Here is a 24,200-nt window from a genome sequence, read left to right as displayed (position 1 = left end):
CATGCCTTACAGCAACGTCATTGCCATTTATGTCCCGAGCTCTATTAACGCCTCCACAATTTCCTCGCCTCTAACAATGGCTAAATGATGGTTTGTGGTAGTATTCCAATCATCTTTTATCGTTGTCCGCAACCGCATTTATACTTGTTGTCCATGGCCATCTTTCTACATCATCCTCTTTCTTATCCAACCTTGAACCGCTTGTAATCAAAACCCTAGTTCTAACTCTAGTCGACAAGCTCCTAGCAGCCCCCTCCAATTTGAGAAAAGAGATTGAGGGAAGATGAGGAGTGTGGCTTGGAGGAGGGTGATATTGCAGGAAATTTAAACAAAAAATCAAAGGCTTGAATGGTAGAGCTCCTCCTGCTTTATGATTCGCTGTGATAACTGAAAAGTGATTCTATATCTAAAAATGATTCTTTGTATTAATGCTATGGCAGATCTTTTTCTTTAGTAATAGTGGGCGAGTCTGATCATTCTGACTAGAAAGTGAATAACAAAATGTTACCTTTTCAACTTATAACTTCTTTGTTAATTTTAGAGAATCACTTCACACTCACAGAGTCAGGCTAAAACAATTTCTTTACAATAAAAGAAATGCTACTTGGCTAAGCTCCTCTAAGTTCATCATGAAAGCTGCTATGGGAGCAGCATGTGTATGTTTATAGAGACTATATGGTAGGCTGAGAAAGTATACACAGTGAAATATTCATGTGTGGTTGCACGCTAGCTACGAAGCAATCCTATGGAAGATTTAATACATGTGCCAAAACTCACCTAGATTCATCTGTATTTTTGCACCCTGTCAGTATCGGAAAACAGCCTTTCAAAAAAAAACCCTCAGAAAACAGACGGCGATTTATAACACGGCACAATTGCTCCAGAGGTTTTTGAAAAGGGGAAGAAAAAGAGACTCAAACTAGTAGTTTGCAAAAAACAAAACAAACGTAGACGGGCTCGGCAAGTAAACCTAAAGCTGGCCTGGTGGAAGTGGAACGGAACTTTCACCTCAGAACCTCACCCGTATTCGAATTCGAAAACGAAAAGGCCAAAAGCGACATCACCACCGTCATCATAAATAGCCGCCCCGCAACCCCGAGTCCAAAGCCCCGGCCTTTCCTTCTGCTAATCCCCTCCGCCGGGCCTCCTCGCCGCCGACCACGTACACGCGCGCCCGCCTGACCCCCAGGGGTTCCTTCTCGCTCCCCTCGGCGGAGACTCTTCCGGGCGTCGATCGATCCCGAGGTGAGGAAAACCTACCTTATCCTGCTCGTATGATTGGTTTTGTTTGTTTTTTTCCCTTTTCTTTTTGCGCGGGCGCGAATTGTTGTTTGTTCGCTGCGAGCGCTCGCCGGGCGCGAATCTTTGGTTCTCGTGTGGGCGCCCCGATCCGTCCTGTCTGCGGTGGCGGATTCGTGTTTGTTGGGGTCGGGGGGCACTGGGCGTGGAAGAAGGTTACACAGTTGAATTCCCCTCTCCACCAAAAGCAGATTAGGGGTTGTTCGATTGAATCCTCATGCCCCGCGTTGGGTCCGATGTAGCGTAGCGTAGAGTGTGTTTTTGTCGCGGTTGCTGGATTGGATTCCTGGGTGGGTTCTGGGCTTTAGAAGGCCAGGCGCTTGATTTTCCAAAGATTTGTTGGACCTTTAGAAATCGCAGATTGTCACCTTTTAGTGTATTCAGAAATATTACTTGCAGTAAATGTGATGGATGATTTGTGTCTGCAGTGATCATGTTGCAAGTGTCAGCCATCTTGATAGGGGGAAAAAAGCTTGGGTTGAGCTGAAGGAGAACAATATGGTGAAAGAACAATTGTTAGGAGTGAGCTAAAAGTGGTGTTTGTTAGCTTGTGAAGTAGGGCTTTGTGTGTGAGTTGACAGGGCTTGTTATCTGTTGTATTTATTGTTGAGCATTGATTTATCTGAGCCGGCCCTGCATAGTTGCGTGGCTGCACCTCACTTACTGATCATGATGAACTGATGAAGACACAATTTTGTTCAGGGGTAGATGGTCTCTGCAAATCCATTTAGATACATAAAAAGATTTTGTGTGTGTTGAATAACACTTGCATATGTCAGGTTTCACCTGAGTTAAGTTTCATTTATTTAAGTTCACATTTTAGGGGAAGCTATTTTACTATTTCTGTGCATTGTAAAAGATACGAATGATATAATTCAAGAATAATGCTTCACTAACCTTGGAACCGCTAACATATGATGCATGAGTTATGATTTCTACACATCGATTATAATACCTGGCAGTTATAGGAGAATCAAGATGAAGTGGATGCATGCTTATTTATGCTGTGGACTGTCACAACTGATTAGTTTCTTTTGTAGGGAAAATGATAAATCTTTTTAAGATTAAGGGCCAGAAGAAGGATGATGCCGCAACTGCAAACGGAAAACCTGCTGCCAAGAAGCAAAGTCCAGGGGAATTGCGGCTCCATAAAGGTTTGTTATCTTGGACGCAATCTTGTTCTGCACTTCATTTTGTGTCTGATTTGTTCCTACATACATGATGGCTATGTGGTTCTGCATGGCTGAAGGTTTTCATTTTCTTTTTGTTCTTCTTAGCTTATCATGTGATCCTTACCTACCGTGCTGTGCACTGTTGTACTATGTTAACTACTGTCACTTTACATTGTTTTTTTTATACCAGATATTGCTGAACTCAACCTTCCCAAGACCACCAAGATCTCTTTTCCGAATGGCAAGGATGATCTGATGAACTTTGAGACCACTATTAAGCCTGATGAAGGATACTATGTGTAAGTGGTTCTGTGGATTCGCATCTGATATAATTTCCTCATATAATGTCTTTTCCAAATGGCAAGGATGATCTGATACTTCTTTGGATTAGAGTATGGGTTGTATTCGAAGTACTTTCTCCTTAATGCAATAATGCGTGGATCTCCTGTGAATTCGAGAAAAAAAGGAAATTAAGAAATCCTCTACCCATTTGATCTTAATTTTGCACACAGATTTCAACCAAACATTCAATTGTGATAGATCTGAATCCGCCCTATATGTAAATCTTTTGCCTTGTCACAACATTTCCTATTTTTGCCTATAGTAGCAAAGCATTCCTAGTTTCCTGCCAAAGCAAACTGAGGATCCCTTATGCGTGCTTGTTGTCGGTTTGTTTTTTGTTGGGTTGGAGGATGTTTGATCCTTAGATTAGCATGACTCGAAATTTGAAGCAGCATTTTGGTAGGTGAACTCAGGACTACTTCTTTTGTTCGGTTCTAAACTATTTTTTTTCTCCAGCTTCAGTATGGATGCTATATAACCTTAATTAGTCTTGTAAATCTAACGCGCAAATTCTTTTCTCAGGGGTGGTAAATTTGTGTTTACCTTCCAAGTTCCTCCAGTTTACCCTCATGAACCTCCCAAAGTCAAGTGCAAGACTAAGGTAACTAGGCTATTTCTATTGATATTTCACCTCTTAGTTCCTGCTTGTACCTTCCCACAAGTCTAAGTTGTAACAGTTCTTTGTCCTAATTTTGTATTTGTATAACATATAAGGTTTACCATCCCAATATTGACTTGGAGGGAAATGTCTGTCTGAACATTCTGCGTGAAGATTGGAAGCCTGTCCTGAACATCAACACCATTGTGTATGGCTTGAATCTTCTTTTCTCGGTGAGTTACTGTGATTTCTACTCGTGAATTATCTTACGATGCATCATTTTGAAAGCTGGTTTGCGTTTTCACTTATATGATTTATTACCTTGACTGTATTATACCTTCTTGATATTATTTCACCCACACTTGTCTTATGGGCCAGAAGCTAATTGTACTATTTTGCTTCATCGTGTGGTCTTAGTTGCTAATCCCGATATCATGTTGCAGCAACCTAATGACGAGGACCCCCTGAACCATGAGGCAGCAGCTGTTCTTCGTGACGACCCGAAGAAGTTTGAGAAAAATGTCCAGAGGGCGATGGCTGGAGGTTATGTTGGTGAAACCCACTTCCCTAGGTGTGTGTAAGCCTGAAGATGGTGACCGGTACTTGACTATAGCAACTGTAATTGATCCTAGCATGTGTGCTAGGAAACATGTGATGCCGACGAAGAATGCTAGATTTAAGTACTGCGGTCATGTAATATAAGTGGATGTGACAGTTGCTAAACAGATGTTCAGAACCTAATCAGGAGAATCTGCAATGAACTGTCGTGACAAAAGCTATCTTCTGTCCGTTAGAGCGTTAGAGCATCTCCTCCGGTAGTTCCCCAATAAACAATTTCCAATAGATACTTTTACAGTTTTCCCATAACATCATTCTAATACAACTAACACTAGGAGAGCTAAAATTCTCCCTTTATTTAAGGGGAGTTGGGGTGAAATATTGGGATAATCTAATTTATTAGGTGAAAGGGAGAGATTTTGGGGAACTGCTCGAGTATTTTTTCTTTCCAATATTATCTCCAACTCTTAGCAGGGTTCATCGGGATTCACATCTCACAATGATGGATGTGATGCTTGTGTCTGCTCCGGAAAAAAATTCTAAATATGGTGCTTGGTAGGGATGGCAACGGGTACGAAATATCCGCGTACCCGCGGATACCAAACCCGATGGGCACGGGTACGGGTTTGGATTTGTGCCCGCGGGTACGGGCGCGGGTACAGCTCTAAACCCGACGGATATTTTCTAACGGGTTTGAAAATTTGATACCCGAACCCGCAAACCCGCCACACCCGCTGACATGTGGGCCCGCATGGTTATATATATACACAACAATTCTAGAGTTTCATCTGATTCCCGTGATCCCGTCCCCAACTCCCCATCTCTCCCAGGCTCCCAGCCGCCGCTCCACCACCACCACTCCACCAGGCACCAGCCCGCGGCCCGCCACGACCCACGGCCACGGCGCCACCCCACCCAGCGGCCAGCGCCGTCGCCCATCCCCGCCGCCGCGCGGTGCCGCCGTCCGCCGCCATTGCCCATCCCCGCCGCCGCCGCCTGTCCCCATCCCCTCGACCCCGCCCGCGCCGTGCCCATCCCCACCGCCACCGTCCCCATCCCTGCTGCCGCCGCCCGCCCCGATCCCCGCCCGCGCCGTCCCCATCCCCCCGCCGCCGGCCGTCCCCATCCCCGGCCGTCTCCATCCCCGCCCGCGCCGTGCCGCCGACCCCATTCCCGCCACCGCCGCCGGCCGTCTCCAACTCCCCATCCCCGGCCGTCCCTATCCCAGCCCGCGCCGTGCAGCCGTCCGCCGCCGTCCCCATCCCCGGCCGTCTCCATCCCCGCCCGCGCCGTGCCGGTTTGGTAATGTTGATGTCCTGAACTCCTGATCCTGTTTGGTTGCTCATGTTGCCCATTGTGCCATGTGCCCATGTTGTATAATTGTATTGCCTGCACATGTGTTTCTTGTGTTGAGCTATCCTATTTTTTGAGGCTAATTACCATGTTTTTGAAGTGCATGTCTTAGGAGTGACACCTAATTAACAGGCCACAAATTGTAGAATGTAGAAAATTCTCGAATCTGAACTACATTAGGTAAAATTTTACCAGTTTACACTGCTATTCAATAACAATCAGGTTACAGCAGCAGGAACTCAGTAATTTGCAAGGCAATACCACCAAATATAATCAAAGCAATCTACATCTGCTTGAAATTCTATCATTTGATCTGCTATCCTGCAACAACGCAGCTATGTAGCATATAGGGGCATGGTAATCTACAGGTCAATTGGTCAAAAGGCACCACCTCTAACCAAACATGCATGAGCTCCATTGATTTCCGATTACTGCAAAGTTCAGAAGAAGTTATATGAATTTCTTCAGAAGAAGAAACTTATTTGTCGACACTAAAAAGAACCATAAAAAACATTGGACAATTAGACATCATAAAGAAAATGATAGTATCGACATAATTTAATTACTAACAGGGTGTTTCAATGTGCAGGGTGTCTCTTGGTTGCTGGAGCCGTGGTGGTCTCGTTGGTGGTTTTTTTGTTGTGGTGGTCGTTTGGTCACTTCGTCGTGTGGCGGTGTGGGTCGGTGGTTGCGGTTTCTCTATGATATTGCTATCTGAATTCCTTGGATTCATATTCAATACCATCTGAATTTTGTATTTGATGAAATATATACTATAGCTGTAAATTAACCGTAAAGAGCATCATTCAGAATTGTCCCATCAAAATGAGATCTCAAAGTAATGCTTTAATTACTTCTGTAACTATAGCTGTAAACTACTTCTGTAATGCTTCAAACCTGAAACTATAGCTGTAAAGAGCATTTTGTCCCATCATTGAATCATGATTAAAGTTGTGTACTTGTATCTTTATTCTCTAGCTATTTAATTTAAGATCATGTACCATTATTCTCTAGCTATTTATTCTCTAGATATTTAACTTAAGAACATGTTAATTGTTCTACAGTTTCAATGGCTAGTGCTCCTAGTAGCTCCCAAGTTCCAGGATCCCAAGCATCAGGTACTGTAGTGGCTGCGGCTGATACAACAGAAGATAATGTTGTGCACATTTCGGATGGGGAGGAAGAAGCTATTGCTGCTCCTGGTAAAAGGAGGAAACTTTATTCTAAAGTGTGGAATGACTTCGAACAAGTTTGTGTTGATGGAGAATGGAAGGCCAAATGCAATCATTGTGGCAAGAAACTTTCAGCCGTATCAAGGAATGGTACAACCCATCTGAAAACCCATCTGAAATCTTGTCCTTTGAATAATAAGAAGCCAGGAGATAAAATTCAAAGTAATTTGCGGTTTGGAACCACTGAAAAAGGGGCAATTACTGTAGAAAACTATACGTTTGATCAAGAAGTAGCTAGGAAAGCTCTTTATTCCATGATCATATTGCATGAGTACCCACTGTCCATTGTTGACCACCATGGTTTTCGTAAGTTTGTTAGTGCCCTGCAACCTTTGTTTAAAATGGGTACTAGAAATACTATTAGAAGGGACATAATACATTTCTATGAGGGTGAGAAAAGGAAAGCTAGAATATTCTTGCAAAGGACCAATTGCCGTGTTGCTGTTACAACTGATCTTTGGACAGCTGATAATCAAAAAAGAGGCTATATGGCTGTGACTGGACATTTTATTGATGACTCATGGACGCTTAAAAGCTGCATTTTGAGGTGATTATGTTTTTTTCATAAATTGTTGCTTGCTGTTCAGCTTTCAAATTTCTATAAATTATAAACTTTATATATGAACTATTGCTTTGTTATATGTAGGTTTATGTATGTGCCGTGCCCCCATACCGCTGAAGTTATTTGTGATGCATTACACAAGTGCCTCCAGAGCTGGGATATTGATCGGAGGGTATCAACCGTGACTCTTGACAATTGCAGCACCAATGATAGTATGATTGGCTTAATGGAGACAAGACTTGGTGCAGCTAATATGCTTTTGAGAGGTAAATGGCTGCATATGCGGTGCTGCGCACATATTCTCAACCTCATCGTCAAAGATGGCATGGACATCATTGGAAGTGCCGTTTCAAATATCCGAGACAGTATTGCTTATTGGGTTGCTACACCAAAGAGGTATGAAAAGTTTGAGAAAACAGCTTTAGATGAAAATGTTGAATTGGTCAAGAAGTTGCAACTAGATTGCAAAACTAGATGGAACTCAACCTATATCATGCTTAGAATTGCTATACCCTATAGGAAGATTTTTGAACGCTTGGATGAGCTTGATAGGAACTATGTTTGTCCACCACCAAATGATTGGATATTTGCTAGTATAGTTTGTGAGAAATTAGAATTATTCTATGACCTCACTGAGTTGTTTTCTGGGACTAAATATGTGACAGCCAACCTTTTTTTCCCAAAAGTATGTGAGATTAAACTTAAGATCAAATCTTGGGAGCATGATGAGTATGAAACAATTAGAGAAATGTCTGCTGCCATGATAGAAAAGTATGACAAGTATTGGACTGATATACATGGTCTTATGGCTGTTGCTGTCATTCTTGATCCACGTCTTAAGATGACAATGTTACATGCTTGCTATATTGCCCTTTTTGGTGAAGAACATGCTGAAATTTATGTGACAGAGGCCCATGAATTGCTATCTGATTTGATGAAACAATACCATGTTAAAGAACAAGACTTTGTTAGTACATCATCTAGTGGTGCTAGTTCTTCAGTTGATGCAGCTGGTGTGTTGTCTATTTTTAAAATCCTTACTGCAAATAAAAATACTACTAGCTTTGTTAGAAGTAAGAATGAGCTAGATCGCTATTTGGATGAAGAAACTCTTCCTCATGATGAGAATGAATATTTTGATATCCTTGGTTGGTGGAAGTTGGAGGGGACTCGGTACCCCATTTTGAGGCAAATTGCTCGTGACATCTTAGCTATTCCAATCACAACAGTAGCTTCTGAATCAGCTTTTAGCACTAGTGGAAGGGTTTTGAGTGAGCATCGCAGTCGTCTTACTCCTAAAATGTTGGAGGCTTTGATGTGTGGTCAAAGTTGGCTTCGTCATACTTTTAAAGGTAGTACTCTAGAATGTATTTTTAATACAAGACGTGCAAACTGTAGCTACTAATATATGTGAAACTTGTTTGTAGATGACGGTGATGGAAGGGTCAACAGCTTCTGGACATGTCTTGAAGACATTCAAGAAGAAATGAAGGCAGATTCTTGCATCAGCACTGGTGATTCCGACTAATGAGGGATGGCATTTGCTTGGCTCAATTGGACTTTTACGTAATAATGATTTTGAACACGGACTCTTGTATGGTTGTATGCGTTTGTTTCTGTTAATGTGTGATATATCATGTATTCATGTATGGGACTAGTTTATTTATTTGCTTAGATTTATTTATCCCGTTAAATATATGATGTTTACTTGCTATTGAAATATAATATGTGCTTGATTTTCTAAAATTTGCGGGTACACGGGCATGCCCGCGGGTACGCGGGTATCCGCGGATAGCGGATACGGGCGTGGTTTCGTGCCCGTGGCGGGTTGCGGGCGCGGGCGCGGGCGCGGGTGCGGATTTCGGTTCGCGGATACGGATATACAAAGTTAATATCCGCACGGGTTTTACCCGTTGCCATCCCTAGTGCTTGGCTTGCACCAATTGCATGTTAGAAGCAGCAAGTTTGGGCAGGATCATCGTTTTTGTGTGTTTTATAGGAGTAATGAACTTTGGATCTGTTCTTGCTTTCATAAAAGTTTCAAAAAACATATAAAAGTAAATAAAAAGGACGTTTGGAAAGGGCCTCCATTCCCTTTCTATTTACAATGGTTCATCACCAGGAGGTCCTGCATTCTTAATGTCTGCAGTCAAACATACTCTTTGTTTTGGTCCTGCATTCTTAATTTCTGCAGTCAAACATACTCTTTGTTTTTTTACATGTCACACTAGGTTTAGAATTTTTTTTTTGCATATCACATTAAGTTTGTTCTAAGTCAAGTTTGTTTAACATTGACCAAGTTTATAGAAAAATATAAAATCTTATACTACCAAATATACTATTAAAATATATTTTATGGTGGATTCAATGAAACAAATTTGGTATTGTAGATGTTATATTTTTTTTAATAAATTTGGTCAAAGTTGGTTAAGTTTGATTTAGGATAAAACTAATATGACATGTAAATAAAAATGGAGAAATATTCTATTTAAAAATTGTACATGGAACATTCATCTGCAAGGAGGTAATAAATCTATTTATCTAGATCAGCTGGACTTTGACAAATGTCAGGGCGACCAGCCGTAGTACAATGATAAATTGGATTGATGTCAGTGCTGATGCCTATTTAAAGTAAGGTCAGAACATATATTTATTGCTCCTTTCTTATTGTTGGATTTTCCTTTATGTTTCATAATATTGCACCAAGATTTGATTCTGTCTTGATATCTAACAATTCCATAATGGATTTTAACAAGCAACTTTCTTTGCATGTTTGAGCTTGAAGATTGTTCACATGGAAAATATGTAAAGTTTAATTTTTCAAGCAGAGTAGGAAGGTCATGAAGCAAAAAAAATATAGCTTTTAGATCATCATACATTGAGCAGAGAAGTTTTGGCACAAATAAGACCATGGAGCAGAGAAGTGTTGGCACAAATAAGACTATATTAAATCATAAAACCACATTAGAAAACATTCCGTGAATTAATTATTGTCTTTCATATCTAGGACTACAGATATGATTGCAACAATGCTAGATTTGGTCAAGAGATTCATATGTATTTGTGTTATTCTTGTCACAATTTTTTTTTTCTCTTGGGCAGAGGTTGTAACAAAGCATTCATGATGTTTGGTAAAAAATTGGATTACTAGATTCCGTAGATCCTTTTGTTTCCACAAAACAGCTCGATGTCTTAAATCACATGAACCACTTAGGCAAGGACCACCACCAGGAGTCATTTTCCTTGTCAAAGCCAGCATTGTTTATACTAGGTTTCTTCACAGTAGCCTTTGGACATGGTGGAGAATAAAGCTTCTTCAGTAAGAAGCTCTCGTTTTCCACCCCCCAATGTGGCCATCCTTATCTAGGGCACATTTCAATATTACAGGACGAACAGCCCTCTGACCGCTGCGATCACCAAATGGCAGCTCAGATCAGGTGCTACTATAAAAGAGCAGGCTAATGACACAACAGAATGCAGGCAGAGCAGCGAAATAGCAAGTGGCAGCTAGGCTAACATTCATCAGGTGAGTGTCACTGAGAGCAGAAAGGATGAAGAGCCTGGAGGGTGAGGTCCAGCTGAACATCCCTGCAAGCCAGGCATGGGCGATGTTCACCAGCAATGAGATTGTGAGCAAGGTGAACCCCGAGATCGATGCTTGCCGGCGCAGAGTACCTCGAAGGCGATGGCAGCCCGGGCAGCCTCAGCATCTTCAGGCTAGGACCTGGTAAGGTTTCAGTACATGGGTTATGTGTTTTCACATGTAACATTCAGTGAGTGAATACACATAACACAGTTGTGTTACAGTAGCAGTTAACTACCTTGTCAGTCAATAACCACAAATGATTCAGAGGTGTTTCCAATGACATGTAACTGAGAGCATATGTCTGACCCTCCTGTTACTCCCTGTTAACTGCAGCATTCCATCACTTTGTGAAGGAATCGGTTCAGAAGATTGAGAAGGTTGAGCCGGGCCAGTGCATCGGATACGAATGAAGTCATTCGCGGTGAGTTGAAGGAGATGTTTGATCCCTACCATGTCAACTTCCCGTTCGCCCCTGTTCCGGGGAAGGAGGGGGAGCAATGCATCGCCGGATGGAAGGCCGAGTTTGAGCCGATCTCCTCCTCCACCGCCCCGCTGCCCGAGAATGCCAAGGATGTGCCACCCTTGGGTTCCTCAGGCAGCTCGAAACCTGCAGTGCTTCCAGCTAGTTCTACATGTTGGAGGTGTTGCCCATGGAAGAAAAATGTGGCCAATTCCATGGGCTTCGAGGTGTTGAACAATTCCATGCTACTATGCGACAATTATGCCTGTGGCTATATACAATGCTTCTTTTTTTAGATAAAGGAATATCCCGGCCTCCAACCGCTCACGGGTGAGTGTCTACGGCCAACATAGACGCAGTACGCAGACTGCAACCAAAACAGTTTTAAACATCAAACACAACCAGCAGAGCAAGGACTAGCCTAAACCTCCAACTGAAGATCAACCAGGTTAACCCCCCAATCGCCTCCTGCAATTCCACACGCCAGATGCGCCAAAATCCAGCAGTACACCTTCCAAGCGCCTGCACATCTTCTTCAGAAACTCCCTCGTTTCCTCTTTAGATAACAACGACCAAATTCTCGCCCAGTATATCCTCCTGAAGACGATCTGCAGGTACGAGTTAGGCATAGTTCTACTAAAAACTTATCATTTCTAGTTAGCCAAATAGTCCAGCATAAAACTACAGCATCAACTAACACTTGTTTTATTTATGAACTTGTGAGGAAAACCCTCAAGCCAGGAACCAACAGTTCTGAAATATTAGAAGGGGACTGAATTCCAGAATTCCGAACGTATAGAACAGAGAATTCCATACAAATTTTGCTATATGGCAGTCAAAAAAAAGATGTTGTATAGTTCCATTAGAATAACAGAAACAGCACCTACCCTTCCCCTTCCAGTTTCTCTTGATCAAATTATCCTTTGTGAGTATCACCCTTTCTCTAGGTACCAAAGAAAGATTTTAATCTTAAGCGGTAATTTCAGTTTCCAAAAAATATGTCTCTTAGGCACCCTACCAGACAACATCATGTCATTATACATGGCTTTTACTGAATAAGTAGATTTTATGCCCAGTGACCATACCCAACTATCTTCAGCTTCCCCAAACTCACATCGAGGACCAGAGTAACTAGATCAAACCACATCCTAAGTTTGTCCCCTCTCAGAGCCCTTCTAAAGGAGATATTCAGAGGTCTAGTACTTAATGCACTAGCCACAGTCTGATTTTTCCTTGAAATATTGTACAGATCAGGAAACAGGTTCATGACCAATCCACCAATCTTCCCAAAACCTTATTTTCTCACCATTTTTTTACCACAAACTTGCCCCTGGTAAGAAGATGATCCCTGGCTTCTAGCAGCCCTCCCCAAAATTAGGAATCCCCAGATTTCTTACTTACTTGAGCCAAAGTGCTATTCCTCAAGTACTTTCTTTTGAGAATTTGCTGCCACACACCATCCTCATTCAGTAGCTTCAAGACCCAATGAATGTTCAGGTTTATTATCTCTAGACCCCCCACACACTTTGGTAAGCAAAGGATGCTCCACTTAGCCAACCTGTATTTCTTTTTGTACCCATCACTGCCAATAAATTCTAGACCTGTAGTAGTCTAACTTCCTTAGTATTCCTTTAGGAATTTTAAAAAAGGACACCGTGTATAGAGGCAGGCTAGACAAAATGGAGTTTATCGGTACCAATCTGCCACCCGTTGAGAGTAATTTCCCTTTCCAACAACTTAGTTTCTTCTGAATTCTCTCCTCAATTTGATTCCAATCTCTATTGGCAAATCTATTTTGGCTTATTGGAATTCTCAAATACTTGAAGGGAAAAGCTACCTCTTTACAGCCAAAAATTCGCATATAGCAAGATGCTCTTGTCTTAGCTTCTCCCAAATACAATGCTTCCTGCGGTGAGGGTACTGGGAAATAATGCAAGTGCCGGGCAATAAGGTTTGCACTGCCGTCCAGCATTACTCAGTTGTTGCTCTTCTTGCCAGTTATGTACTTGTACAAACTGCTGCCTCTCTCTTTGTTATATTTGATGTACGTGCCCTATATAGTCCTAGGTGACCGAAGATATTTTTGCTACTTCGTTCCATTTTCTCGGGTACCCTGAAAGGCCGGGATATTGGCTGATTGGCTAAAGTTCCCAACAAACAACAGCCTAACAAGGCCCCTCCTGTCTCCCTCGTCAAATTTTTTCCGGGTCAATTTTTCTCAGTTCTAGCCTTACTCATGCACGGGCTACTTGCCATCCCTATTTGTGAGTTCGCGTTCACAAGGGAGGAAACTTCGTACCCAAAGGTATACCCGAATACTGCACAAGGGAACGAACGAACGTGCTCGAGCCAGTACTGCAGGATTAGGGACGATAAGTTATCACACATAGCAAGTCCAGTACTTTTTTTTTCCGTGTAGAGATCGATGTATGCCTGTGCCCTTTCACCAGCTGCGTCAATTGTTCAATGAAAGCGGCAGCGGCTTACTATTTGTCCGATCCGGTAAGCCGACTTGTGGAGACAAGAAGTTCAGATTTGTTTCCTGCTGTGGAGACGCGGCATGTGGGCTCCGTGGTAGGCGCGGTCGAACCTTCACGTCACGTCCACAGCGAGCTAGCTGCCCGGGTGAGACCTGACTACGGCAGGAGCAGCCGGTGGACTGTTTCGACGGTCTGCGTCGGGACTGGTAGGTCTTCATTTGTGATTTCTTTTTCTCAAACATTTGCTGAAACATAATGATTTATTTTCAGCCGGCATGCTGCATGCATGTTTTAACAAATGATTTGATGTCTGAGGTGAGTGAGAAACTTAGCCTTTGCGAGGACAGCAAAAGATTAAAGAATTCTCTCGACTGGTTCCTTCGTGGGAACCGGCCGAGCCTTGTGTTCCTCAACAGCGGCAAGAAATTCCAAACCTCTAGCTGGGGGACGACCAAGACGATAGCAAAAGGAACGCTATCCTCCTGAATCCATGTCCTGTAAATCTGTAATGGTGCATGTGCAGCAGCGAGTAGCCCAGTAACCTGAAGAGTTATGTAAGAAATGCTAATGGCATCGCCTCTAATATGACAGGATAGGGAATTGAAGACAAGGATCATTTTATTCTTAGCAATTTACGGTCAATGGTAATAACCTGTAGTAAAATTTTCTGATGCTGTTTTTCTTAAGGAGAAATTGGACTCTGAATTAGTATGCATGTATTGTCGCTATGTGGCCTTTTTCCCTCTATGCATGCTTCAATTCATCGCGTGTGTAAACAATAGAGCTCCGACCTTTCTGTTCTAACAGTATGATCTGATAGCGACATATATAGTCTCCACCAACCGAGTTTGACCGAGAAAACCGTGGCTAGCTCTGCGTCCTTTTATGTCCTATTCATATATATCCAAGATATGATCGAGATGGCTGGACAATCATAGCTACCTCGTTGCTGTTTCCATTGTCTATTCACATCCAAGTATGAGCCCTTTGCTCTGACCGAGGAACCATCCTACACGCGGATGAACATTGAATAAGCAAACATCCGCAGTCAAACTTGCCTGAACAAATAATGCTAGCTACTCCTGCAACCTATCTCAAATATCTATTATAATTTTCTTCTTTTTTTTATGTGGGATGTCACGTTGATCGTTATTAGTTTACCGTAAGCTCTGACTTAGAATTGGCCAGCGCTGAACATTTTGGATAACTTATTGTAATGGTCGTCGGTGGACGAATAGGATCGCAAGCGTCCAAGTCCATTAAGAGCATAAACAAAATGCAGCATGGTCTACACTCTGTCATAGAGGACAAATATCTAATGCTCTACTGCTCCTGCAGCAACTGTGTTCTCCTGGCACACCCTGCAATGCAATCCCTGCCATAGAGAAGTGCATGAAAATTTCCAGCCAAATCCATGGCACTGGCACCACACTGTGAGTGTACCTCTCTCCAGAGTTTCGTATCAAATCTACACCTAATAATCCGCTGACCGCTGGAATGTTCTCTATCATAGACTTCATGAGTCCACTCCTGTAAAAGTTGGCTTAGCCAATCCCCAATAGATGAAACCATGCGAAAAAACACGGTGAATAAATACCAATCATCGAGAGTAGGCATGGGTCATACCCAATTTTAATAGTGGGCTATATAGTATTTAGCGGAGGGTACTGCTTGGCCGCTATAATCCGCTATTTAGTGCAAAATTGTTGTGGTAGCAGTTGTTATAAACCGCTATTGCTCCGTTATAGCCTGCTATTTAAAAGTTAGAACACTAGTCATACTGCTTGCTGGACTAAGTACCTAGCCCACTGAGCTAGCTACCATTACACATATCTGCACTGAACATACGTGCGTGTCTTTTATGTTTCACTAAAAACGACGCCAACAACAGCACCGGTTACCTTAGAAGCCACCTCAATACAATAGGTTGGGTTAGCCAATCATTCAATGGTCTTTCCTGATTTTTGGTTCAATAAACCCGCTGACTAATTCTGTCTGCTACCTTTTATTTATATATTTGGAGGGTATATGATTTATGGACAGACTTATTCCTCAGACCAATACAGCTTGACCTCAGATCCTTCATTCATTTGATGGCTTTTTTCTGAATTTGTGCCCAAACATTGTCTAAAGTGTGTACTTTTCCACTCTCAATTATTAAAACCATTAAGTTTTCAACGTTGGAATGAATGCTATTAGTTCTAGGTGATGTGGTAATGACGTGATGTAACCCAAGGCTTATATTGAATGGAGTGTGATGACATGCAAATAGTGTAGTACAGAACTCAATAAAACAATTTCACATGGGCCCATAATAAAGTGTTTTTGCTTCAGCACAAATTGATTCGAGTTTTAAACACACCTATGCACAACTGCCAATTTCTAGAATTAGTGAAGAATCCAAACGCCAAGGAAATGGTTATCACTTTTTAAAAAGAATGATTTTTAAAGAATTCTGTTTGCATAAAAGAATATTTGTAAACCTAAATAAGTTAGTACTTAGATAAATAAATTGTAATTGGCACATGCAAATGGTTTCATTTTCCAAGTGTAATTTAGGATTTTTTTTGGATTGCGACTTTGCAACTTAGGAAACTTGCATGCACCAGGCAGTGCTCCCAGGCGTTCGATGCCTGGGGCTAGATGCGCCTGCCCAGGAGAGAGCCCTCAGGCCAGGCTGCCATCCGAACAAGCCCTTTACAAAATTTTTGACACAGACAATTTATTTATGCTTTGAAGACCGCATAATGTAAATAATTCCTTTTTCACACTTTAAGTTAGTTACTTACTTTTCATACTTAAAACACTTTTTCAATCTTCCATATGTACAAACTTTTGCATGTCTTGTGACCTACTCCTTGCACTGTTACTTTTTTACTGAATTTCTTTCTTTGAGGTAAATAATTCTGCCTGCTAACTTATTGGTCGCCTTGTTTCTTTTCTCCTCGTGCGGTCGTGCCTTGCGTTGATCGCGTACATGTTGATACACTTGGCTCAATGCGTAAGGACTTTTCTATCCTGACCCATGCCGGCTTGGACTCCAACAACTTTCCTCCGTACGTCCATGATAAGCTGCTGCATTATTTTTATTTACACACAGACTTTTATAGCTTTTCATATGGCCTCCAAGACTTCCTATGGCGGCGGGGCGGCCTCCAAGTGATCAGAAGAGACCCTCCAGGTAGTTGCCTAAGATAACACAGGCAGCTCCTCCACGTGGTGCATTTACTTGCCCTATAAATACGTGTCAGAGCAGTGTATGCCCCAACTCACTCCCAAGCTTCTGCTTCTTCTTCTTCTTCCAGCTAGAGATCGATCGAGCAGCTAGATAGCTGCAAGATGGCCTCCTTCGTCGTCGAGTGCCTGGGGTGGCTCGTCGTCGGCCTCTTCTCCCTGTACATCTTCCAGCTGCTCCGCGATGCTCGGCGGCGCCTCCCCCCGGGCCCCTGGCCGCCGAAGCCGCTCGTCGGCGACCTCCTCGACCTCGGCGAGGACGGGCAGCAGCACCGGACCTTCCTGCGCCTGTCCGAGCGCTACGGCGGCCTGATGTGCCTCCGCTTCGGCATGGTGCCGCACGTGATCATCTCCACGCCGGAGGCGCTCCGCGCGGTCTTCCACGCCGGGGAGGGCGGCAAGAAGGCCGACGGCATCGCGGGGCTCCCGAGCCTCGACGTGCTCAGCGCCATGGGCCACAGCGCGCACACCATCTTCGCGCTCCCGAGCCAGGACGGCAAGTGGCGCGCGCTCCGCAAGTTCGCCGCCGCCGAGATGCTCGCGCCGCGCCGGATCTCCTCGGGCGCCGGCGCGCAGCTGCAGACCAAGATCGTGGAGGCGCTCCACCGGGACGTGTCCGGCCACGCGGCACGCGGCACCCCGGTGGTGTTCCGGCACGCCGTGCTCGACAACATCCTGAGCCTGCTGCTGAGCGTGCTCTACTCCACGGACCTCGAGGCCAAGGAGCGGGCCGTGTTCCGGGACCTCATCGAGGAGATCGTCGGGATGCTCGGCACGGCCAACGTCTCCGACGTGTTCCCGCCACTCACCGCCCTCGACCTCCAGGGCCTGCGCCGCCGGATGACCAACCTCCTCACCATCATGTACCGCCACTTCGACGAGCAGGTCGCCCTGCGCCGCCGCAGCCGCGACGCCGGGGAGCCGCGCAAGAACGACGTGCTCGACACGGTCCTCGACAAGGAGGAGGGCGAGTGGAAGCAGGAGGGGTCCCTGCTCAGCCATGACGTCATGAGAGTCCTCCTCTCCGATTTGTACGGCGCCGGAGCGAGCACGACGGCGGCTCTCATCGAGTGGGGCATGGTGGACCTGCTCCAGAACCCGGACGTGATGCGCAAGGTCAGGGAGGAGCTCACCAGCGTCCTCGGCGACAAGCCGCTGATGGAGGAGTCCGACATCGCCCGGCTGCCGTACCTCCAGGCCGTCGTCAAGGAGATCCTCCGCCTACGGATGGTGGTGCCGCTGGTGCCCCGCAAGGCGGAGGTCGACATCGAGGTGAACGGCTACCGGATCCCCAAGGGCACCAACGTGATCCTGAACGCGTGGGCGATCAACCGGAGCGCCGCCGCGTGGCCGGACGCCGACAGGTTCGTCCCGGAGAGGTTCCTCGGCGGCGAGACCAGGAGCTACCTGGGCCAGGACTTCGAGATGATCCCGTTCGGCCTCGGCCGCCGCATCTGCCCCGGGATGCCGCTCGCGCAGAAGCTGATACCGCTGATCCTTGGCACGCTGATCCATCGCTTCGAGTGGGAGCTCCCAGCCGAGGTCAGAGAGAGCGGGATCGACATGAAGGAGAAGTGTGGGGTGGTGCTGTCTCTCGTCAACCCCCTCACGGCCATACCCAAGGAGATATGATCGACTTCGACTTCTCTCCATGGCTCGATCGTTTCGCCCGGCCGGTAAACTGAAAGTTTTGGTCCATGCATGTCTGATGAGCTGCTCGATCTCCGCAGCCTTACAATGTTCCTGTCTTTTTTTTTCTTTTAGTACGTGAGAGTATTTTATTACATGTGATCTGTATGTAGGAACGTTATTACATATCACATTGAAATAAAATGAGATTATCTAAACTCGGTGCAGTTGCGCGAGGGTTCCAATCGCATTGTACTATGAATTGAGTCATATTTTCACTACAAGTTTACAGTGCGGCATCCAAAATTTTAAATTGACTTATATAGTTAGATTCATCATTGATTTTGCTCAGAGGCTAAGCAGCCGACAAAGTGGATTGGTGAGGGTAGTAAAATTAACTTTTTCCTTAACACTGCATCACGGATCAAATCCAAAGAAAAGTATATCCTGGTTAAAATTTTCTTGAAAACTAGAATAACTAAGAAGTATAAATTATGTTAATTTTGCGAAGATGCCCCGACCATGAAAATGCTAAAAACCGAACTCTAGGCCCATAAGAATCTAAATTACTTCTAGCAGTGAACCATCCGTGACTCTCGGATAGCTTCAACTAGAAAAATGTATTATTGTACTACAATCCAAGGCAAACCAAAATTCCAAGAATTTTGCAACAAGCCTAACTAGTAGAAGAAAGCCAATGCTCTTTGGTCTCCTTTGAGAACACCGCCGTTTCCTGACTCCTGTGCATGCGGAATGCCAGGCTGCTGTTCTCGCGGTCTAGTTTCTCTGTGAGTATCGTACATGAGATCTTTAGTGATGTTATCATGTTGAAACAGAAATTATGTACATCGTCGTGTTACTCGCAGCATTATTTGCGCGAGGGCACGTATCTCGTTGCACTATAAATGGGTTTATGTGTTACTGTATTAAATTGTTAAATTCTTTCTCGGATGCATTTCTTCCACTACTTTAGTCATGTAGCTCTTCAGTTATCACCTATTGATGCACCTGATAAATTTTATATATTTTTTGGAAATTAAAATGCTACAAATCCAAATCCGGTAGTGAACTGACCTTATCACAAAACAAATCCAAAGAAAAAGCATCCCAATTATATTTTTCTAAACACTAGATAATCATGATAAATAAATAAAATAATGTTGATTCATGAGAGGGCTTGGCCACGTAACAGTCAAAACCCAACTCCAGGCTGAAAATTAAAGAAAATCTAAGTCTCCAGGAACAAGCAAATTAAAGGGGCCCTTGAAATGTATTCTACTAAAAACCAAAACCTCACCCGAAAATTCCCTGGACTTTCCGACCAGCCTCTAGGTTCCTCCATTGAAGTAGCCAACCAGACTACCAGTGGTCAAACTGACCAGTGAACACTCCCGCGAGATAGCCACCGTCTCATGTGCTTACCCTGCTGTTCTTATTCTGTCTCCGTCGTCGCACAACAGCCAGCCGGCCTAGCTCGCGGAACACTGCTTTTTGTTTCTCCTGTGCTATGATAGGATTCTGGCTTCTGGGTCTCTGACTAGCAAGTCTAGGGTCCCACAAGAATGCGTTTTGATTAAAACATGAGCTAAATAAAGCTTCTAGTTAGCGACACGGATAGCTCACCTGTCACGGTACTATGAAGATTTTTGCAAAGTTTTGATTAAAACATGAGGTAAATGCTGCGCTAAAGCATTCATCGTTGGCATGGATAGCTCACCAGTCAAGGTGGTACGAAGATTTTGAAAAATCATCTAAAATCTTGATTTTCAAAATCACCATTCACATTCTATCCATAATCCAGATTTTTGAAAATTCATCTCTTTTATACCTTTGCTTTTATGGGTGAACATGCGGTGTGTGGGCTTCATTGATTCCTGACTGGTTGTATGGGCGGAAAGGAAGAAACGGCCAGAGATCCAAAAAGTACCGTTCAGATTTTGAAAATTCCATCTAAAATCTAGATTTTCAAAATGCACAACCTCATCCAAATAGGACCTTGGTTCCATTGGCATTGTGACCAGGGCCGTACGTAGGCAGGAGCAGGGTGGGCACCAGCGTGCACAGGCCCCCAAATCCTGTAATTAAGTTAAGCTAGTTATAGAAAAAAAAGAAAAGACCCACTAACGCCCATACAAGTCAGGAATGAAGCTTATAAAAAAAAAGTCTGGAAGACTGGAATGAAGCCCATACAGTGTTTGGAGCTGCAATAAAAAGGGCAACGAACCATCAGCACAGGAGCACAGCCGGTCAGCAGGGGCCAGCCATACTGTCCCTTTCGGCTTGCAGTGTCTTTTTTTTTCGTTTTTTTAAATAATGTTCGGCTGGCACGCAGCTTGCTTTTCCCTTATGACGCGCTGCTGCATTTACATGTTCCATCTTCTGAGTTTTGATCTACTCTTCAATTTTTCCTACATTGTTTGTTAAGCATAATAGAATTATTGTATTGTTTAAATTTAACACTTTTTTGTTTGGTACATTGGCTTATCAAATAAGAAGACATTCATTTATTCAGTCCTCATCAATCATCATGTGTCTTCGACAAATAGGAAGTATGATCCTGGTTGTGAGAAGATGAGGCCAGTTTATTGCTTGGTTAGTACCTTTACTATTCTAGCATCTTTAAAAGACGAAACCTGGCCCTGCTATCAGACCGAAATCGAGTGCACATTAGTCCATATCTGACCAACTTGTTTAATCGGATGCCAAGAAAGCTATCGCAAGGATTCAATTCCAGTTCCAGGTCCTTCTAGAATATGCGCTGAGTTACTCCAGTCTCGAGCTGTCATGTGGCACCATTAATCTTAGAAAAATTTTCCATTCCCACGGCGCGTTACTCGAGTCGCTCAGCTCCAAAAATCTCAGGAACTCTTCCCCTTCGGCAGCTGTAGTGATTTCTTTCTCCTACAATGCTTAGAGCTTCCCATATTAAGTGAGACTCAATACATCATCATTATTTGGAGCAGTAATTACGGTGATCAATTTGACAGCAACAATCTATAGTAGGATTGTTCTGTTTACTTTACAACTTACCAGATGGTACCCATTTGAATCGCTTAGGAGCAACTATGAATTAGGCACTCCATTTCATAAAATGGAGATCACTATAGATGATAGTGATAGGCAAAAACCTTCAGCAACACAAGTATCTCATACGGAATAACTGACAACTCATTTTCTTCAACATTTTATAGCTGAGATGTCATGAAAAAGCCGGAGCTAGGGTCATGGTCTACGACCAACATCTACCGCAACAAAAGCAACTCCCTTTCTTCCTCTAGATATTAGTTACATTTCCTCGCAACTTCATGCTAATTTAATACTAAATATTTGTTGGTATTTCTTAACAATTACGAATAAATCCGCAAGCACATGGATATACCACTGTAGCACTTCATCGATAAAGTATTCAGGGCATCATATTTTCTCAGGAAATGGAGGTGCAACGGTTTTCTAGCTAGTTTACCTTGAAGAACAAGAGATATAGTGGTCTTGGGTACCGTGGTTTATCTAAGGAAAGGGTTGAGGAAGGATACACTATACTGCTATGCTATTCGTTTACTTTGGGCACCGGCTCACACCTGATCTGCCAAGTGACTTCGGCCAACAGCTCTATGCCGAAACCCGAACGTGGGGGATGCACAAACCACGCCGGAACATGGCGGACGGATAGGGCTATCACCACCTGCCGCCTACCCCTACAACACTGTGGGGCTCGAGGCAAACAAAAGTAATCTAGGGCCTAAACACCATGTTTATACCGTCGATTACTACTCTAGCGTCGCGTAGGGTTATCCTGTCTTTATCAAGGGCCCCCTACAGGAGTATCAGCTACAAGAACGGATGATGATACCCTAAATGAATAAAAATAAAAGAATAACTTTACCAAGAACTTTAGCACTTAGATAAACTCAGGTACTTACTCAAAAGATTCGTACGTATCGAGGTACAAGGTAGAAGAGAGGCCGACAAGTCCGGCTCTTCTCCAGTCCTTCTCACATGCTCCCTATCCTAATGTTACAAAGTAAGGTGGAGTCCATCTACTTCTTCTCCAAAATATTTGTACCAGATTCTGCTCAGCAAGCAACTTGACAAAATGGGAAACAAGGCCATCTCCATTGGAGAAGAAATATGAAAAAGGTTTCTTCCTGGTTAGCAATTCTACAATAATGACACCAAAGCTATATACATCACTTTTCTCAGTGAGGTGACCTGTGTAAAACTATATAGGATCCAAGTATCCTACTGTTCCTTGAACCATTGTTGTTAATCCTGTTTTATCCATTGGTATGTACCTTGAAGCTCCAAAACCCGAGACCCTCGATGTCATAGTATCGTCAAGAAGTATGTTACTAGACTTGATATCTCTATGTATTATTGGAATTGAAACTGACGAGTGAAGATAGGCAAGAGCACCAGCAATTTCTGTTGCAACCCTTAACCTAGTTACCCACGGTAGTGACTTGGGACCTTCAAAATGAAGATGATCATAAAGGGTTCCATTAGAAATAAACTCATAAACCAACAATGGGACTTCTGTCTCTAGCTGCAACATCCAAGAAGGTTTACTACATTCCTATGATTGATCTGTGAGAGAATGGTTACTTCATTTACAAACTCATCTATTTCTTTCTGGGTGGTTATCTTGGACTTCTTGATAGCTATAGCATGTAGGTCTATAAAATTCCTTTGTATACAGTACCATGGCCACCACCTCCAAGTTCACGAGCTTTGTCAAAGTTTTTGTTGCCTTTGCAAGCTCATCTATTGGTATGATCATCCTTTCTGCAATGTCTGCCCTTGGGGATACCAATTGTTGTAATAATTGTCCACGATTTTGCTTGAAAAACTTATTTTTCAACATTATCTGCCTCTTATGTTTAAACCTTTGGGCCACAAAGATCACAACGAAAACCAGAATCATAAATCCTGCTGCACTTCCAACTCCTATACCGATGCTTATTCCTGTAAAAGTGTAAATTAAAGTGTGTAGGTACACTACTACAGATACCCTCATTCATCTTTTACATTTGTCTCGACCGAGTTTGAGCCCGGGACTGAGTGTTAGCAAAAGAGATGAAGTCAACCATGAGCTGGTGAACTTCCAATTTGCACTTAAGAGGAAACGTCCAACAATTATGTGTGAAGTCATCAAGAATGACAAGATAGTATGAATAGCCAGAAATACTAGGAGCAGGTGAAGTCCAAACATCGCAATGAACAATCTCAAAAGGAGCACTAGTGTTCGAGACCGAAGAGCTAAAGGGTAGACGCGCATGTTTGCCAAGCTGACAAGAATGGCAAATGGAGCGGGATACTTTATTACAAGAGATAGAATTCAAATGTTTTAAACTATCTAGGTCAGCATGCCCGGGATGGCCAAGACGTTGGTGCCAGAGGGAAGCAGACATGACGAGGTGAGCCTGTGGAGTGGCAGGGGTGGTGGTGGATGGTAACATGTGGAGGTCTCCATCGCTATTGCAATGAAGAATCACATGTCAGGTCTTGAGGTCCTTGACAGAAAAACTAAAAGTGTCAAATTCAATGGAACAACTATTATCACGAGTGAACTGTCTAATAGAAAGAAGATTTCTAATGATAGACAGAACAACAAGGACATTGTTTAGGATAAAATCAGACGTAGGGGTATGCAAGGTGGAGTGGCCTTGAGATGTGATGGGAATATTTGTACCATTGC

The 24,200-nt window shown here is 43.5% G+C and overlaps 2 protein-coding genes and 2 pseudogenes across 3 annotated transcripts; 3 read left to right on the top strand and 1 right to left on the bottom strand.

Moving 5' to 3' along the window:
• Positions 1-1,089: 1,089 nt before the first annotated feature.
• On the top strand, positions 1,090-4,190 carry LOC112897054 (NEDD8-conjugating enzyme Ubc12-like). Of its 2 annotated transcripts, none has more exons than XM_025965241.1 (6): positions 1,090-1,245; positions 2,340-2,453; positions 2,662-2,770; positions 3,336-3,414; positions 3,528-3,644; positions 3,855-4,190. In XM_025965241.1, exons 2-6 carry the CDS (start codon positions 2,345-2,347, stop codon positions 3,990-3,992), a joined length of 552 nt encoding a protein of 183 aa, XP_025821026.1. In that variant the 5' UTR covers positions 1,090-1,245; positions 2,340-2,344; the 3' UTR covers positions 3,993-4,190. The 2 variants fall into 2 exon arrangements, with proteins under 2 accessions (XP_025821026.1, XP_025821027.1); XM_025965242.1 differs by having other exon boundaries at positions 1,113-1,245; positions 2,328-2,453.
• A 6,477-nt stretch (positions 4,191-10,667) lies between these two features.
• Positions 10,668-11,328, top strand: LOC112896570 (annotated as a pseudogene).
• Positions 11,329-16,902: 5,574 nt separating this feature from the next.
• Positions 16,903-18,750, top strand: LOC112897020 (cytochrome P450 76C2-like). The gene has a single exon (XM_025965183.1). It carries the CDS (start codon positions 16,982-16,984, stop codon positions 18,506-18,508), a length of 1,527 nt encoding a protein of 508 aa, XP_025820968.1. The 5' UTR covers positions 16,903-16,981; the 3' UTR covers positions 18,509-18,750.
• A 3,758-nt stretch (positions 18,751-22,508) lies between these two features.
• LOC112898214 lies at positions 22,509-23,519 on the bottom strand (annotated as a pseudogene).
• Positions 23,520-24,200: the final 681 nt, after the last annotated feature.

The sequence above is a fragment of the Panicum hallii genome, chromosome 6 (genome assembly GCF_002211085.1).
Source record: "Panicum hallii strain FIL2 chromosome 6, PHallii_v3.1, whole genome shotgun sequence".
Classification (NCBI taxonomy): Eukaryota; Viridiplantae; Streptophyta; class Magnoliopsida; order Poales; family Poaceae; genus Panicum; species Panicum hallii.
This window is presented reverse-complemented; position numbering and strand designations above follow the sequence as displayed.